Raw genomic sequence first — 17,050 nt, forward strand, 5'->3', positions numbered from 1 at the left:
AATCATGAAATTGTGATACTAAAATAACTAATACAACGTCAAGACAACAACCCTCATTCGAACCATAGACCAGTTGAACTTAATCCAATCAAAAACAACCAACTACCAAAACAAAGAAATAATAGCAACAACTTTGAACCATTTTTGTATTAACAACATTTTTAACTCTCTTTCTCTTTTTTTTCTTTCGAAAAACACCTCACACCACCACCCACAACCCAAAAACAAACATCCAACGCACACCAAACAAAAAATACCGAATGCCTGCCAATAAAACGACATCCATCCGTCCACCAATCTGCGGTGGGGTCACCAATCTGCAGTAGTCGGTAAACGTAAGTTCGATGGAGGTCACCAAAATCCGGCAGATGTTAAGCGACGTTACCCGAGCGGTTTAATAGGAAATGGCGGCAGTTGGGGCAGTTTACCGCTACCACAGCAACCTTTAGGCACCAATGGTGAACAGTGGTACATGGATACGTTTTCGGCATGGAGTTAAAACCACACAGCAAACCAATTGAAATCAATTAACGACGACAACAGCAGCAGCAACACCAGGAAGTTACAGCCACATATAATAACACTCTCCGAGCGACATCCTGGAGAAGAATCCTTCGCGTCATAGTAAAAAATGAAAGTAATACGAAAAACAAAATAGCAACCATTCTTAAAAGCAATAAATTTAATTTGAACAAACTATATAAGGTATAAGAAATGCAATTAGCCACAATTCAAAAGCATTGTTTAGAGACTCGTTTCGATATTAGTTCTTTTGCTATGAACGCCGTAGATTGCGTCCCTCTAAATAACTATAATAACAAATCAAGAAATCAGTAAATCAAGAAATCAGCAATAGCAGCAACAAATAAAGTCGAGTAGAGTATATGTATTGTATGTAATCACTTAAATAGCCTTTGCAGCGAAAGCATTTTAAACGAAACATTTTCATTTAGCGAAACAAGTTTAGCTCGATTTTCCCAAAACAATTTTAAAAAGCATCAGCGCCTCACAACTTAGATAAACCAAAGTCAAGTCGTTTTAAAAGTTCACAAAAACAGTATAAGGAAATTTGTCTCATAGCGTTTTTAACTCGAAATTGAAACAATAATTGAGCATATATAGCAAAACCTATATGAAAATTAACAAACAAAAACATAAAATATATTTATCTATAACTATATAGAGAGAGCAGTCTAAGCCCATACAGATTGATTTTAAATCTTAAGCAGCATGTAGCACCCCTTTTATACATTGAGAAAGCGTAAGCAACCAAATTCAAAACCAATTCGACTCTAAACATTTTACAATATTTACATGGGCACTGGAAAATAGCAAGTTAAAAAGGAGAATCAAATTTTAGACAAGCGATTTCTTCTTTTGTATATAGCCAATGGAAAGCTGACATATGGAAAACCCAGACATATATACACACGAGATCGAGCTCAGAAGAATTGAAAAACCGTTTAATATTCTAAGAACACCAAGAACACACAATTCAAATTGAAAAGCAAAGCTTAGTGAAGAAACATTGACTGACAAAAATAATGAAAAAAAAAAACAAATTATTAATTAGATTGAATGAGTTGATATGAGAACGATAAGCAAATACAAAAATTAAAACGCGGCCGGCATTGTTATATAATGCGACTGGCGACGGCAACTGGCAAGACTTTCTGCGTAAATTTGAAAACAAACTATTTTTTAACAACGTAAGTTTTAGGCAACTTCAAATCAATTATCTGTCAGAAGTGAAATAAAAATAAAAACAAAAACATGTAGAGCTAAGTAATTGCACACATACAAAACTACACTTAAAACTCACTGATAATACTGATAATACTGATAAGCAGATATAAATCGCAAATCATCAAGAAATTTGACTAATGTCTGCAAATCGAAGCAACGAATTAGGAAGAATCTTACAGACGCGGAGACCACACATCACAAACAGTAAAAGTAACGAACCTAATGATAAAATTGATTATAAATTTTAATAACAATAACGCATACTTAATATTAACACTTGTAACGAGTAATGTTGGATTAAACAAAGATAACTAAAACTATAAAATCAATTAGCCAACGCTCAAGTGCGAATTAGCAGAAGAAAAACAAAAACCAAACCATTCACAGCTAAGAAATTCTATTTAAAATCCACTTATCCAATATCAAGTTCAGATTAAACTCTTTTTACCCACTTTCCTTTACTCATCTATAACTGCTACGCACACAGATAATACGGAAGAGAACACAGCCCTAAGCTAAAGTAATGAATATATCAAGCTGACTTAACTAACTCCATGCCTAAGGATAAAAAATAAAATATAAAATCGCCACACACGTGTCAAAATACGTTTATATAGGGAAAATTATTGAAACAGAAACTTGCCCGTTTTTCTTTCTATTTTGCAAAATTTCAACAAAATCGTTTTGGTTGAACAAGAATTCTGTCGTTTACGTTTCCGCTATTGCTAGATCTCAAGTAAAGCAAAAAGTTAATTAATATATATAAATGTATAAAACGAAAATATATAAATTAGTTTTAAACTAACGAAAGAATACTTCCAATTTTGAACTCAAGTATAAAGCAAAATACAAACTGTTGGCAGTCGATGAAGGACGAAGGACGCGTGTGTTTTAAAACGTATCTATGAACATTGTTCAGCATAAGCCTAAAACAATAACTTTTTTTAAATTTAAAAATACACATACATACACAGACACACACACCAAGCAGTTGCCTAAAGTAAAAATAAATGAAAATGAAAAACAAAAACAAAAACGAAAACGAAATAATGAAAACATGAATTAAAACTTGCGCAAAATTTGCAAACCAGCAAAGAACTTTAAATACATAATATTAGCCACAAACAATAAGAGAATATATACAACAAATTCTAAATGACCATAGTTAAGCTTAACTTTAGTAACACTCACATACATACACTCACACACATATACACATAATTATTAAAGTAAAGTAAACTGTCGTTGTAGGGGATGAGAAGTGTGCGCCATTTTCTAACTACAATAACAAGAGAAAGAAAATTACTAAAAATATTTACCCATTTTTTATTTTTGATAAGTTTCCCCATGAGTTTTCCTAAATATTTTACTTTTTTTATTGAGAGAGCATTTCACGCAATTGCAATTGATGGTTGCCTTCGCAAAAAGAAAGGGAAGAATAATTTTAAAACTTTAATCATTTTTTTTCTTTAAACACACACAAACACAACAAATAAATTAATTTGATAAGGAAGTGAATTATGAAAATTCTATAACGCCGCGTCTTTTTGCATGCAAAATTTTCGATTTTTTGCCCTAGAAATTTCCACATTTGGTGACTTAAAACCTTTGAACCCAATTCAAATTGCAAATATATAAATATAATTAATTTTAACAATTTGTTTAATTCGATAACTGTACTGATTTTATATTGTTTTAAATTTGTAATTTAATTTGTAAGTTTTTATTGTTAATGTGTTTTTTCTATTGTAAACTAAAACTAAACTAAATCTATAAACCAATTGGCAAATTGTTACACAATCCGTTAAAGTTAACCGATTTCGTCGATTCAAAAAAATTGAGAATGAAATTTTTACCAAAATTATGTGCCGTTATTTAGAAACCATTTCTTTGGAAGCCTAAAATTTACCTGCATCCCCACCCACCCCCGCCCTGAACCTTTACCCCCCAAAAACCCAACACCCAACACCTCTAATTGTGTTAAATATTGTAATTTGTAATTTTTGTTTTAATTTTTCGGGAAAGCAAAAACGTTTGGCAAAATTAGTTTTTAATTTGAATATTTAGTTTTGTTTGTGCGCTTAAGTTTTCAATAGTATGTTATATATATTAAACTATGAATATTAATTTTTAGCAAAATATTTTTACGACCTAACATAATTCACTAATGTTAAATACTTAAAGAACTTATTTGTTTAGCTGTTTAATTGGTTTAAAATTTTTGTGTATTGTGAAGAGGAGCGCAAGCAAAATTTATCTTTGATCTAATAACAATAACAATAACTGTATACGTGTGTAAATTTCAACAAGAACCTTCAAAAAACAAAAAAATCAACACAATACTGAAAATAGAAATAGAAAATAGAAAGTCGAAAGGAATCATGAAAGAAAGCAAGGTGGACAACAAAATTGCAAACTGCGCATGGAAACTGAGCGAAAAAAATGAAAAACTTTACATGAATTGTGATGATGCAAAGGCAAGATTTAATCATAATTACTAAATCTATATATACAATAAATATATATATCTTTCTCTATAAATATATATATTTGAGTATATAATGTATATGTAGGCGTAGGAGTGTATAATCTAACTTTACTTTTAAACAGACTGCGTACGTATTAAAAATTTTTAAAATTAATTTGTGTAAAATGTTTTAAGTTTTGAAAAATTGGCAAATAAAGAAAACAATAAAAATTAATAAATCAAAAACACGATCGTATTGTAAATTGAAATATACAAATTATTTCGACCTATTCCAAATTATCTCTTCAAACCTTTTCAGCAAAATCTTTACATGTATATTTCAAGAATCGGCTTAAAACAAGCGCACCTGTTTATAAAGAAAGGTGAAGGACAGTGGCAGTGGATGCAAGGATCTGATACCTTTGGAAAGTTTCCAAGATTGTTTCTTCATTAATACACAGAAAAAAAAACACGATTTGTATGAGGACAATATCTGTTTCAAACATACACACACGTTAGGATTAACTTTGCTTAGACCATTTTTGTTTTACCTTTAAATTTATAGTTTGTGTGTGTTTTCTTTGCTCTTTTAAATACATATATAACGATTTTATAATGATTGATTTTTAAAACTCTTTTATAAACTACCTATTGATATACATACATCACAAAACATTTGCATACATACCACACGTATGAAAGGGATTCATAAACCGTGAACGTAACGTCGCCAATTATTACGAGATAAAAAAAACAACAAATGGAAATTAAATAATAAAAACAATCAGAATTCATCGTAGAGGAAGGCCGAATGTGAGAAAAATGGGAGAACAACTTTTACGTCTTAATAAACAATTATTGTTAACGAAGAAAATAAAAGTGAGAAAAGAAGCATATTGTACTAAAATATTTGATATACATACATTTGTTATTATTTGTAATACGAAAATTAAATAAAATTGCATCCAGATAATAAAAAATGAAATAAATAAAGAATGCAAAGATAGTCGTCTGCTCAATTCTAGACTAAACAAAAGAAACGCCCGACACTTTGGCCAAAACAAATGATTTATTCAAAATCTTTGAAGAATACAAGGGTTTTCAAAAGCATTTGCTGCGGGATGAGGACTTGCTCCGTCGGCTTCCATCGCTTGGTCGTGTGCTGACGCTAACGGCGGTGATTCCCATATCATCTCCCAGCACGGTTTCATCTACGCTGGTATCATCCGCAGGTATTTCCTCGTCGCTGTTCTCCCCGCCCACAAACGAACTGGATGGCGTGATTATTGAATCTCCGTGAAGATCCCTGTTTATCATATTTCCCATGTGGAAAGCAGAGTGACAGTTGTTGGCAGCCAAGAGGGCTTTCACCCGAAAAACCAGCGTCTCAATCGTCTCTCGCAGGCTGGGTATATAGCTGATAATGGCCGTAAAATTAATGGACTTGGAGTGGCAGCAGAGTTGATGCAGGAACCGGGTCACCTTCTGGAGTTCGTGCAAAAACCTTGTCAGCCTCTCGGGATCATCCCGAACAATAGACTCCAACGCGGACATGCCATGCTGAAGCAGCAGCTTAAGGAATAGCAGCGAGTGCTTCAGAAACAGCCCGAAATTTCGAGGTTGTTCCACCTGCTGCACAATGATAAGCAGGCCATTTAACAATTCCACCGTCGACTCCCAAAGATTCAGTCTACCACTACGGCTGTCCACGCTGACTTGGCCACTTAGGGAGTGAATTAGCACCTCGCACAGACCACGAAAGAGCAGGGGAAAATTAGCTCTACAAAATATACAACATTAATAAAACATATTATTGGCTAAAGGAGTTTTTTCTTACTTTTTGAAGTTTGGGAAGGAAGTCAGGGCTTTGTCCTTCGTGTTAAGGATACTGCACTGTTTGACCAGTTCACTTAGCAGTTCGGTTTGACTTTCGGAAGTCGATTTCTTAAGGAATCCCTTGACCAGCTCGTCCAAATAGATATTACACTGGCCGCCTTTGTCCAAACTACCAGAGTAGTGAAACCATTTACGCCGCAGCAGCTTGCCACACAGTAACCCTGAAAGAAAAATAGATCCTGAAAGTACAGTCCATATTGTATAGTTTCTGCTTACGTAATTCCTCGGCTTGCTGAAATCTTGGTTGGCTGGCATCGTTTTGCGAACTTCCCACTTTTAGCAAGCTTCGCAGCAACCGATATAGGTGCACCGCCGTACTAAGATTTAACACAGATTTTTCGTACTTTAAAAAGAATTGGAATGCCAAGGTTGCCAGCTGGGGAACAGTTTGTTTCTCAAGTCTTTTCCACTGAGCCTTGGGCTGCAGTTTAACCAGAGATTCTGCAAATAAATGGGGTTTATGTATTTTGGTTTTTAAAGATATGTAAACAGCTTACTATGGAGCAGTTCGGCCTGCGACTTATCTGCCCACTCGCTCCAGGCGAAATACAAGGCAAATAGTCGAACGCATAACCCAAAGCACGTCTTAATATAGTTAAACTGCTCCTTAAACAGGTCCAGATTGCTGTACACATGATTGACTTTCGTAAGCTCTTTGTCAATAGCCTCTGCCAGCGTGATCAGGTGATTGTTAACCTCGTGTAGACAGGGAAGTAAATCGCATATGAAATCCTCTGGCTTGGCCAGATGCGGCCTGAAACTATCCGCATCTGACGAATCCTGTTGGCGAAGGACTGCTGCTTCGAGTTTTTGGACTGTGTCTTCTAGCAGGAAACGCAGCTCGAGGAGACCCAGGAACTCGCCAACTTGCTCCTTCTCCAGCTGGTGATTCAGGACAAACTTCTGCTCGACCAACAGCATTATGATTTCCACTTCCATTGGCCTGTATCTCTCTCGCGGTCCATACATCTGCTCAAAATCTATCTTTGTTTTGACGGACTTGCAGGCTCCAACCTTGATTGTAAAGTCAACTATTGAAGTTTGGTTGCCAGTTAGGTCTGGTTCAGTGGCAGTTGCATTGAATTTGGCGGTCGTTTTGGCTCCTTGACGTTTCTGGTTCATAACCGAGTGCTTGGCGTTGGTCAGGAATTGGTACGGCGGCGCTACGAAGTCTGTGGGCGCTCTGGCCAGGAGGGGCTTAATCCTCTGCTCGATGCGTATCAATTCCCCGAGTCTGGAGAGGACCCGCCGCCTGGTGGCAGGGTCGCGTTGCGATGCGAAAGCACTAATCGACACCCGCATCCAATTGACGGTGTGGAAATAAATGCTCAGGACGTTCTTTTGCTGCTCCGCCTCAAAGTTGTCAAACACGGCCAGATAGTTGTCATCCTCAAAGAATGAGGGCAATACAATTGCACAGCCTAGCAAAGCGTTGATTCCTTCCAGGCTGTCCTGGTGGCGGTGTTTATACAGCACCCTGACACAGTTGAACAAAGGCGCCAGCACATATATGGACTCGCAAGCTCTTGAAATGAAAAATATTTAAGATTTTATTTTATTAATATCAATATTCGATATCTTTAATCAGCTAACTTACTTGGCTTTGGGTGATAAAACCAATTTGGATATATTTATGCCAATGTTGAGGACATCCGATTCAGTGTTAGCATTTGTGTCGTCCAGTTCGTTGATGTTCATTTGGTATTCCAGTTTAATACCCCTAAAAATGAAATCAAGTAAGTGGGGTTTAAGTTTAAAAGCGGACACACTTTATCGTCTCTTGAACATCCTCGGTGACAAAGCTGGCTTGGAAGCGAAAGGTCACTACATCGCAGGCCCAGGCAATAAAACGGTAGTCCAAATCACAAGCGGAAGTTCCGTCATTGCGCTGATTGAAAACCGTAGCCAGTTCTTCATAGAAGAGGGCCAAAGATTCGACACTATTTCCAATGGATGACTCGGTGCGAACTGCGGTTTAGGAGATATTAGTACACAGGTTTTGGTAGAACATCATTTATGTTAATTACTGATTAAGTTAGCAGCCATTTTACCCCGCCCATCGGGCAAGGAATCCACGTTCTCCACACTGGTTAGGGAATCGTCATGCTCTACCGCATCGTTCTCAATGCGAGCCATTGCATCGATGAGCTGCACACAGCCAATTATGCCCTGTTTCTTTATATTGTCAGTTGAGTTGATCAACTGCTTCTTCACCACCATATCGACTTGCTCTTGAAGCTGAAGACAGGCCGATAGCTTGGGATCCGGAAAGGCCACATGGCACAGCAGGTCCATGGCCACGCGAGTTTGGGTAAGAGTCAGATCACTGACCCTATCCAACATCGGGATGAGAAGAGTGGCACAGTTCTGGACATCCCTAGCGCTCTTACGTTGCAGTTCACGAAGTAATTCCAGTGCCATTGTTGTCAGGTGCGGCGAGGATTTGTCACAGGTGAGTTCCAGCAGTTTCTTTAGAATGTTTTTCTGTATCGAGTTGAAAATCTTAAAAAGAATACTGCCAAGAAACGAATTAACAGATTTAAAATTTAATTCAATCCATTTCTCTAGAGCTCAAAGTTCACCTGTACGAAGACTTGGCAAAATCGGACACTGTGCGATTTTTCTCGCGCATAAAGTCGTGCAGGATGTTCATCAGTGTGTTTATATGCTGCTCTAGGATGTGTCTATAGTGCTGTTTTACCTCCTCCAAAATGGTCACGGTAATATGCTCCAGTTTAATGCGGCGACGAAGCTGTTGAAATAATTTCATTTAATTTATTAAGTACATCTACATACTTTTTTAATACCTTTAAAAACACTTACAATGTTTTCTATGTACAATGAATTATCTTCATTAACGTGTATTAACAAAAGCAAGACAACCAGATCGAAGGAGCTAAAAAATATAGAATTAAATGAATACAACATTTTTGTATAATTTGTTCCTTAGGCTTACGTGAATTCCTCTGCAGATAAAGTAGCAGATGACCTTTGGATGGCTTGATAAAATCTCTTCGATCGTATTAAGCCAAGTTCTAGGAAGCCAAAAAGTTCAAGCTGAGACTTTTTATTTTCGATTGTTGCCGAGTTTCCGTCGCTGTGAGCTGTGTGTCGCGAGTTAAAAATTTCCCGCAGGCTGCCTATCAACTGAAATTGGACGAATGCTAAACACAATAATTCTGGGAAAGGTTGAAGACTCTTACATCGCGCACACTGTCATCTGTGTCCATTTTCAAAATGTTAAGCAGCAACCTGATGAGATGGGGCAAGGTCTAGAATAAAGAAAGTCTTAATAAAATAAAGAAAAACAGTCAGTTCATCTAGTTACCGTATCGGGACAGTTGCCACTTGTGGCAAACTCCAAAATGCGCAGCCTTAACTTTGACTGCGTTCTGTCTGAAAGCGACAAATTGCTCAGAGTTTGCACAGTGGTCATGTTAAAAAGGTCTTCCGTGCTGGAGTAGTTGATGCTGCAACGATACTTTACTTTGGCAGACCAAAGGCAATGGTACAACAGGCCCTTTACTCACTTGAGCAGTTCAACAAACTCGTCGTGCATACTGGCATCCAGTATTAACTCGGCATTGGCTATAATGTCCAGCTTGGCGGATTCCGTGGCCCTATTGAAGATGCCCTCGATGCGGCTGTAGATCTCTACCTTATGCGAAGCGGTCAGGTAGCGCAATTGGGTCAGCATCAAGGGCAGCAGAGGCATGGATATGGCTGCCCGGCCTGAGAGGACTCGATCCGCAGTGGCCACCTCCTCGATCTTGTTCAGCAGCACCTCCACGCAGGAATCCCGCATAAAGTCGATCATCAGGAAGTTCATGAACATGCTGTTCTGCGACTGGTAGATCTGCTCCTCGCCAGCAGCGTCCACTGTGCAGCCGGTTAGGAGTTTCTGCACCAGCTTGGAACTGGGTGCCATGGCTGCGTTCAGGCCCGTCTTAAAGGTCTCCATCTTATCGGTGTACGACGAGGCACTCGTGAAGATGTCTCGCAACTTGGAGACAATAGAGACATGATCGCAGGCCAGAACCAGACTGTCGCCCTGGTCCAACTGGACGCCGGCTCGGATCAGTACCAGTTCGAAGAAGTTGTTGGGCTGCCGGGAGAGGGTCGCGATGTTTCGGCTGGAGGATTGAGTGCGACCCAGAGTGGCGGCCAGAATTGCACTGTGCTGCGACAGGAAGCGCTGCGTGTGCTCCTGCGAGGCGGGTATGTTCTCCTCGCTCCCGGCGGATGTGGATTCCACGGAAACATTCGTGGTCGTCTCCGCCAGGCGCTGCAATATTCATTTTGATCGCAGTAGTTTAGAGTTCCCACTTCGAATTGTCAAAATGTACACTCACAGGCACTTTCATGGTCGCATTCTCATCGATAGTGTTCAGAGCCTTCTGCGTACGTTTTTTAAACTTCTTATACATAATGAACAATAAACTTTACACGCTTAAAAAAACAAATGAACCAAAATTAAGACAAAACAAATTCCTGGCGCGTTAACTAGTATAGCAGCGTTGTTATCAATGTCATCGATTTATCGTGGCTGTGGTTGATGTACTCGCTAACTCTGGTACAAGGCGCAGATAAATATCGATAACAAGAAACCGATTAAATATACCACGACTTATTTCAAAATGTATTTTTTAACGTTTTTTTAAGGCAGTAAATGATTTTGAAAAGCCAATATTTATTAACCGCGCTAATTCCCAAATAAATTGAATGCTCTTTATGGAAATTCAAATTTTTATTCAAACATACTCTACATAATGCGTACAAAACTATTATTGTTTTTCTAATGTATATAACTTTTAATCATATGTGATGAGTATAAAATGTTAAACTATGCGATTGCTTAATTTTAGGATCGATCCGGAAGCATGTTCCATAAATTGTTAATCGTATATATAATGGAAAAGTCCAACGTAACACTAAATAAAATGATTTTAAACTTATTTGTAAATTTAAAGCCTTTCGATTTGAATTGTTTAACTTGGGTGCTAACTCTGATAATTTTGAATAGTTCCTAATATCGATTTTCAACTCTTAAAAGTGCAGAAACTCTATTGTGCTATACATTTTTAAATGTATGTAAATATGGTTTATAAAAAGGAAGTACAACATATGTCTTGAAGTGATTATGCCTGAAATTGACTTATTCCGGGACTACCGCGTCCCCTTCGTAACTAGGTCATAGAAAATCACTAATTTGGCGTTGCTTTCAGTATTGCTATTGAGTATATATAATGATGAACTTGATGCCATTTCTATCACACCAATGCAGTCCAAAGCGGAAAATTTGCGATTCCTTCACAATACTGTGCTGCTGGAAACTTGTGGGGTTTCCTGCCCTTGCTTTTCAGTTTTCTTAAACATCCACTTATTGTTTTTTCGCACGTCGTCTTTTGTAGCCCGTCATCTGCTTAAGAAGCTGAGAGTTCTCGTCATCGAGATCCATATTTGGCTCCCAGAGCCGCAGTCGTTTGGGTATGTAGATCAGGCCCAGTAGAGTTATAGCTAGATTGATGGATTATAAGATTCCAATTTTTTAAATATTAAAAATTCTATGATATTGTTATATCTCATGGTTTGAGGGTTTCAGCATGTTTACTTACAATTTAGCACGCAAGGGAAGATCACGTAAAAGTTGATGGTGCTGGAGCGAAAGTAGAGAGCCTCGGTGGCGTAGAAGACCATGGTTAGGGCCAAGGAGCAGCCGCCCATGCTGACGACCCTTTTAAAAGAAAATATCTTTATTACTATCAAATATTCGGAACCTTTTGGGCCACTTACGGTCTGTAGTGGATGTAGAGGGTGCAGTGGACAAGAGCAATGGCCTTGAGCAGGCAGTACATTCCGATAATCCGCGATATGGTGTAGTCACCTGTGAACATAGTCATGCTATAGGACTCCAGCAATACTTTCCCTTCAAGTACTCACCCTCTATAAACTGCGTGTCACTGTGGTCGCCGAGGAAGCTGCGTCTTTCTATATAGCTACGGAACGCCGTGCCCAGGTCCATGAAGGCTACAAATGCTATCCATCCCCGGAATGCGTAAAGCAGGCGCTCGCGGGGTCGTCCTCCAGACTGCATGGCAGCCCTAGGGATCGCAAAAGTAAATAAAATATACATATATCTGAAATTTCTTAATATTATGGAACTAAAAAAACCTAAAGTGAATAGTTTTTTTATTATTAAGAATAACACAAAATTAGTGGTTAGCCTTTAAAACCAAGTACTTACATTCTTATTATAGCATTTTCAATTGCTCATATTTATTTTTAAATAAAGGGTTCAGTTTTTTTTGACCTCATGAAATTATTTTTATAATTAAATCTCCTAACATATCACAATCTCATTTCTTGATCAAGTGATGGATAGAACATTATGCAAATTCATTAGCAAACTTTTAAATATTGTTAATAATTTTTGTTATATTTTTAGGATCAAGGTTGTACCTTACATATGTATAGTGCATAATTTCTTTGACCTCAAAAAGCGAGCCAACACAATTGAAACTGATGGTTATGGCGATATAGTGTTAGATATAAGCTATTTGGGTATTACAAAGCCATTATAACAACCTCACATTATTGCGTGTGCATAATGAGACCCCTAACTTAAGAGGCTTCTGCAAAGACCAGGAACTCCAACTGAGCAGCCGAGTAATGGCATGCCCAGCCGGCTTATCTCCCCCTGAGAATCGAATGGCACTCGGAAGTCCCAGTACCCGTACAATCCACCCACACCCCAACCCATTCCACAAGGCTGGGCAAAATCGATATTATGGCACACCATGCTGGGCTATTTGTGCAATGCAAATACTTGTGCAGAGCGTAATTCCCGTCTGCACGCAACCACGTGGATCGGACTCCACCAATTGGAGCTCCCCACCCGGGGCGGATTGTTTATTTTCAATCAACATCGCCGGCGGGGTTGTCCGAGCAACCCAATTTATGGCCCCGGGACCGGCGATCCATAATTATTCCCCTGCACTTTATAAGTGTGTATTTATTTTCGTGACCACTTCATTGGCTTACATTTTGCAGCGATTCCGGTTAGTTATATAATTATAATATATATATTAATTATAATATATAATCCCACGAAACCTCTTTTATGCTGCAGCGATTGTTTGTTTTATTTTTCGTTTTCACTATCAACAACGCGACCGATTTTCGTACCGCCGCCTGCAACGCCTTGCCACCCACTAAGTCTTCAATGGGGAAACATTTTGCACGATGGCAAACAGCTTTTATGCTTTTCAGAGCTTTAGTTCTAGGTTTTAGGGGTTCGTATCCCGGATACCTTGTGAAAATCATCTGGTAATCATTATCAAATTCAAAATATATATATAATATATATAATATTTCTTATTACAAGAAAATCTTTAGTTTTAAATAAGAGGGATATACGTGCATTTTTTAGCATTGTTTTATTAGGCAAAGTACAAAAGTTGTAAACTCCAAAAGGGGGATTGGAAAGTATCGTTATTTTAAGCAAATGTATAAAAAGATCAACAATTTGTCAAGTTCTATGGCTCTCTTGGGATGAGGCTTGGTCTAATCCTTGCCAATATTCGCCTCAGTCTTGCGGTACTCGGCCCAGTCCACAAATCCATCGTTGTTCAGATCCATGGACTTCAGAACGTAGTCGATGGTTTCCTCCAGGGCCTTGTCCGTGTAAACCGATCCGGCCTTGTGCTCCTCCGGCTGCTCAGTCTGGCCCTCGGCCTGACCTTCGGCTGGCTTTTCGGTACTATCTTTGACTAGAAAGGTAATGGGGGGCGTTATAAACTTCTTAGGCTCACTGGGGCATGGTTAAGTGGTTAACTAAGCTCACCCGAAACCACTAATTACTTTCTTTATCTACGGTTCTACTTGATAGAGGGATTAGATGTGGCCGGCTGTGATTTGGATTTGACTTTATTCGCTAAATCGGCTTTACTTACAAAGAGTTGCATGCGTCTATATATTAGGTTTCAGTTTAAAAGATTTCCACATAGACGGGGTATTCTTCGTTTTTTTTGTTGCATAGTTTCGCTTCTTTTTTTTTTGTACAAAACAAACTTTTACACAATCAGTCTGTTTTTTGCTGCTCTAGAGATGCGCTTAAAAATTAGTTCATATCGAAAAGTAACTAAAAGTATGACAATGGAAACAAAACGAAAGGAGGCGGCTGGAATTGCACAAACCACTTGAGAGATTCGTGATCATTATTCGAAAATGGGAATATTTGAAAAAGTTCTCAGAAGGACAATAAGTTTGTTCAAAATAGTTCTGCGATGGGAATGCTTGGAGCATGTTAAGTAAATTTGATTCGAAATTATCTAAAGAAGTGCGCTAAAACCGTGGACGTGGTCGACGTAATTTCAGGATGTTTTTTTGGGCAGAAAACAGGAGTATGTGTTGCACGTCACAGAGCACGGGACGAGGACATGGGTATGTAAGCAAACTGAACGGATCTGGGTGACTACTAATGAACCGGCTGCTGCTGCTGCTGCTGTGGGTCTTGCTGCTGTTGCTGCTGCTGCTTCTCGGCGGCCTTTTGCTGCGCCTTGATGAACTCCGGATAGTCGATGTAGCCGTCGCGCGAGGTGTCGTCCATCTGCAGGATGGGATCGATGAGGGCCACCAACTCCTCGTCGGAGAAGACCTTCTCCTCCACGTGCGGCTTCTCGCCGTTCGGCTGCTCCTTGCTGCCTTGCTCTGTGCGGCAATGAGTTGTTATGTCGGATGCGAGATGGATTAGCATGAGATTCGAGCATGACCACAACCATAAACGGAAACAGCCCAGTTTAATTACGCATATGCAAAGAAGGTAGAACGGAATAGTGGGTCAAACAAAACGAAAAACAGAAACCACTAGGCAAATCTAACCATCCAGCCAGATAAAGTAGAAGTGGTTGTCTTACCGTGCCAGTGGATCAGCGACTTGATCAGCTCGCAGCCGTCCAGCTTGTTGTTGTTATCCGAGTCGTGCATCTTGAAGTAGTGGAACTGCAGCTCAGCCTCGGACATCTTGCTCGTATCGATGGGCACCTGCATGTGCTCCTGGATATGACTGGAAGGAAGAGTAAATGGGAAAATTATAAACAAGTCAATGTCGGTAATCTGAGGTTACTCAAAGTGAGAATAAGTAATTGTTACTACAAAACTACTACCAAAAGATTTATAAATTATCTCCAAACTATAGAATTAAAAACGTTCTATGAAATCGATCGTAGAAATCTCTTCCAAACAAAATTAAACTGAGTACAATATTTGTTATATTGAATTTATCTGATTCATTGAAAGTTTATGTGTAAGTACAGAGGCCTCTTAAGGAGCTCTTTCAATTTGTTCCAAAGACTGTTGGTGGAAAAAAACTTCACACCACTCTATGAGTATGCCAGTCTGGTTAATTTATGGACATCTGTCCCCATAATAGCAAAACTAGGTCTTAGAATGGAGGTACAGCTAAATACCTCCCATCACTTTAAGCTAAATAGGTGCCATTTGGAGTTAATTTATGACTTTTACGCCAAAGCTCCATAGAGTGATTGCCAGTGGCAGTGATAAGATCGACGTCCACTTACGCGCGCTCCTGCTGGATGTTTCCAGTGTTCAGGACCTGCTGAGGCTGGCCATGGTGGTGGCCTCCCGCCTGCTGGTGATGTCCCTGCTGGGGCTGCTGCTGATGCACTTGCTGCGGCGGAGGTTGCTGATGGATCTGCTGCTGCTGCTGTTGCTGCTGCACAGGAACTTGCTGATACTGGACTGGAACCTGCTGCTGCTGCTGCTGCACGGGCACCTGCACCTGCTCATATTGCTGGGGATTGGGGGATAGTACGGATTAGTGATCTGCAAATGGGGCTTACGTCTGCCACTCACATATTGCTGGGGAGGCACTCCGGGCGCCGAGGGAACCTGTTGCTGGTACACCGGCTGGTGGAGCTGCTGCGGCGGCGGAGGGTGATGTGGCACCTGCTGGGGAGCTTGCTGCTGAAATACGAGTGGATTGATTAGAACTCGGCTGGGGGAGGGGGCTAACCCAGTTAAGTGCTCACATAGTGCTGTGGATTCACGCCGGGAGCGACGCGCTGACCACTCGCCAGGCCAATCAGGAGGATGGGCAGCAGCAGCAGCTGAACTGCCGGCAACTCGGCGACGCGCATCTGCATGGAAGTGCTGGATTCTGGCGGGGATCGGATCGGATCGGCTTGGGATCGGTATCGGTTCTGGTGGTGGCGGCTCGTAATCACCACGTCGCAAATCGTCACACGTACACAAATCGCTGCTTCTTCGCCGCTGGCCATTCGCTGCGGGCGACAGCTGATGCACAGGTAACTGCGGCCATTCGCCACGATGCGCATACAGCCAAACAGTCACACTGCCGAAATGGTTAAAGTCAGATGGCCAATAAATAAATATCAAGAAATAAAAACATATCAAAAGTAAATGCGTCGAACTTTTATTTTTATACCCGTTACTCGTAGAGTAAAAGGGTATACTAGATTCGTCGGAAAGTATGTAACAGGCAGAAGGAAGCGTTTTCGGCCCCATAAAGTATATATAATCTTGATCAGGATCACTAGCCGAGTCGATCTAGCCATGTCCGTCCGGATGAACGCAGAAATCTTGGAAACTATAAGAGCTAGGCTACTGGGACTTGGCATGCAGATTCCTGAGCTTCTTACGCAGCGCAAGTTTGTTTCAGCAGCGTTTATTAAACTAAGGAAAATATCGAGTTTTTTTAATTATATTTTTTGTAGGGTATGACAAATTCGTGTATTTTGTACAAATTCTGAGTTCCTTAAACGGGGTCAGCTACACAATGCTGTTTTCCACCGATTTTCATTAAAATTGTTTTTTTATAAAATACACTAAGGGAAATATCGAGTTTTTTAAATTTTATTTTTTGTTTTTCCCTTAGTGTATTTCATAAAAAACAATTGTAAT

General features: G+C 39.6%; 4 protein-coding genes across 18 annotated transcripts in view; 1 reads left to right on the forward strand and 3 right to left on the reverse strand.

The window, feature by feature from the left end:
- LOC119559570 (heterogeneous nuclear ribonucleoprotein R) overlaps positions 1-5,209 on the forward strand; it is a 56,616-nt gene extending 51,407 nt beyond the window's left edge. For 9 of the 13 annotated variants that reach the window (XM_037872605.1, XM_037872725.1, XM_037872617.1 and 6 more), the window contains one exon: positions 324-5,209. In XM_037872605.1, coding sequence (XP_037728533.1) covers positions 324-499 — 176 coding nt within the window. In that variant the 3' untranslated portion in view covers positions 500-5,209. The remainder of the gene's footprint in view (positions 1-323) is intronic. The other 4 variants (XM_037872612.1, XM_037872700.1, XM_037872728.1 and 1 more) reach the window with 4 other exon arrangements.
- A 63-nt stretch (positions 5,210-5,272) lies between these two features.
- LOC119559538 (Fanconi anemia group D2 protein) lies at positions 5,273-10,623 on the reverse strand. The gene is made up of 14 exons (XM_037872591.1): positions 10,462-10,623; positions 9,640-10,394; positions 9,438-9,579; positions 9,313-9,381; positions 9,066-9,256; positions 8,933-9,005; positions 8,692-8,861; positions 8,137-8,624; positions 7,879-8,077; positions 7,707-7,829; positions 6,607-7,634; positions 6,326-6,550; positions 6,051-6,270; positions 5,273-5,993 (listed from the first exon to the last, which is right to left on the reverse strand). Exons 1-14 carry the CDS (start codon positions 10,534-10,536, stop codon positions 5,315-5,317), a joined length of 4,437 nt encoding a protein of 1,478 aa, XP_037728519.1. The 5' UTR covers positions 10,537-10,623; the 3' UTR covers positions 5,273-5,314.
- Positions 10,624-10,899: 276 nt separating this feature from the next.
- On the reverse strand, positions 10,900-13,324 carry LOC119552796. Its single transcript, XM_037862632.1, has 5 exons — positions 13,151-13,324; positions 12,050-12,210; positions 11,903-11,993; positions 11,725-11,843; positions 10,900-11,626 (listed from the first exon to the last, which is right to left on the reverse strand). Coding segments are annotated over exons 1-5 (510 nt in total). The 5' UTR covers positions 13,153-13,324; the 3' UTR covers positions 10,900-11,489.
- A 202-nt stretch (positions 13,325-13,526) lies between these two features.
- On the reverse strand, positions 13,527-16,427 carry LOC119563176 (transcription factor SPT20 homolog). 3 transcript variants are annotated; one of them, XM_037876448.1, is made up of 5 exons: positions 16,159-16,427; positions 15,983-16,093; positions 15,688-15,920; positions 15,025-15,173; positions 13,527-13,878 (listed from the first exon to the last, which is right to left on the reverse strand). In XM_037876448.1, exons 1-5 carry the CDS (start codon positions 16,405-16,407, stop codon positions 13,673-13,675), a joined length of 948 nt encoding a protein of 315 aa, XP_037732376.1. In that variant the 5' UTR covers positions 16,408-16,427; the 3' UTR covers positions 13,527-13,672. The 3 variants fall into 3 exon arrangements, with proteins under 3 accessions (XP_037732376.1, XP_037732373.1, XP_037732375.1); XM_037876445.1 differs by lacking the exon at positions 13,527-13,878 and adding an exon at positions 14,018-14,818 and having other exon boundaries at positions 16,159-16,425; XM_037876447.1 differs by lacking the exon at positions 13,527-13,878 and adding an exon at positions 14,018-14,818 and having other exon boundaries at positions 15,983-16,090; positions 16,159-16,424.
- Positions 16,428-17,050: the final 623 nt, after the last annotated feature.

This window comes from Drosophila subpulchrella, chromosome 3R (assembly GCF_014743375.2).
Source record: "Drosophila subpulchrella strain 33 F10 #4 breed RU33 chromosome 3R, RU_Dsub_v1.1 Primary Assembly, whole genome shotgun sequence".
NCBI lineage: Eukaryota > Metazoa > Arthropoda > Insecta > Diptera > Drosophilidae > Drosophila > Drosophila subpulchrella.

Excerpts from the sequence above, each read along its gene's own strand:
- LOC119563176 (XM_037876445.1), bottom strand. The coding sequence starts at position 16,407 with ATGGCCAGCGGCGAAGAAGCAGCGATTTGTGTACGTGTGACGATTTGC. Across the intron at positions 16,094-16,158 it reads GCGTGAATCCACAGCACTAT|CAGCAAGCTCCCCAGCAGGT; the intron begins GTGAGCACTTAA and ends CTCGTATTTCAG. Across the intron at positions 15,174-15,687 it reads AACATCCAGCAGGAGCGCGC|TCATATCCAGGAGCACATGC; the intron begins GTAAGTGGACGT and ends TCTTCCTTCCAG.
- LOC119552796 (XM_037862632.1), bottom strand. Across the intron at positions 11,844-11,902 it reads CTCTACATCCACTACAGACC|GGTCGTCAGCATGGGCGGCT; the intron begins GTAAGTGGCCCA and ends TTCTTTTAAAAG. Across the intron at positions 11,627-11,724 it reads CTTCCCTTGCGTGCTAAATT|CTATAACTCTACTGGGCCTG; the intron begins GTAAGTAAACAT and ends CCATCAATCTAG.
- LOC119559538 (XM_037872591.1), bottom strand. The coding sequence starts at position 10,536 with ATGTATAAGAAGTTTAAAAAACGTACGCAGAAGGCTCTGAACACTATC. Across the intron at positions 8,625-8,691 it reads TTTGCCAAGTCTTCGTACAG|TATTCTTTTTAAGATTTTCA; the intron begins GTGAACTTTGAG and ends GTTTCTTGGCAG. Across the intron at positions 5,994-6,050 it reads TCCTTCCCAAACTTCAAAAA|AGCTAATTTTCCCCTGCTCT; the intron begins GTAAGAAAAAAC and ends TATATTTTGTAG.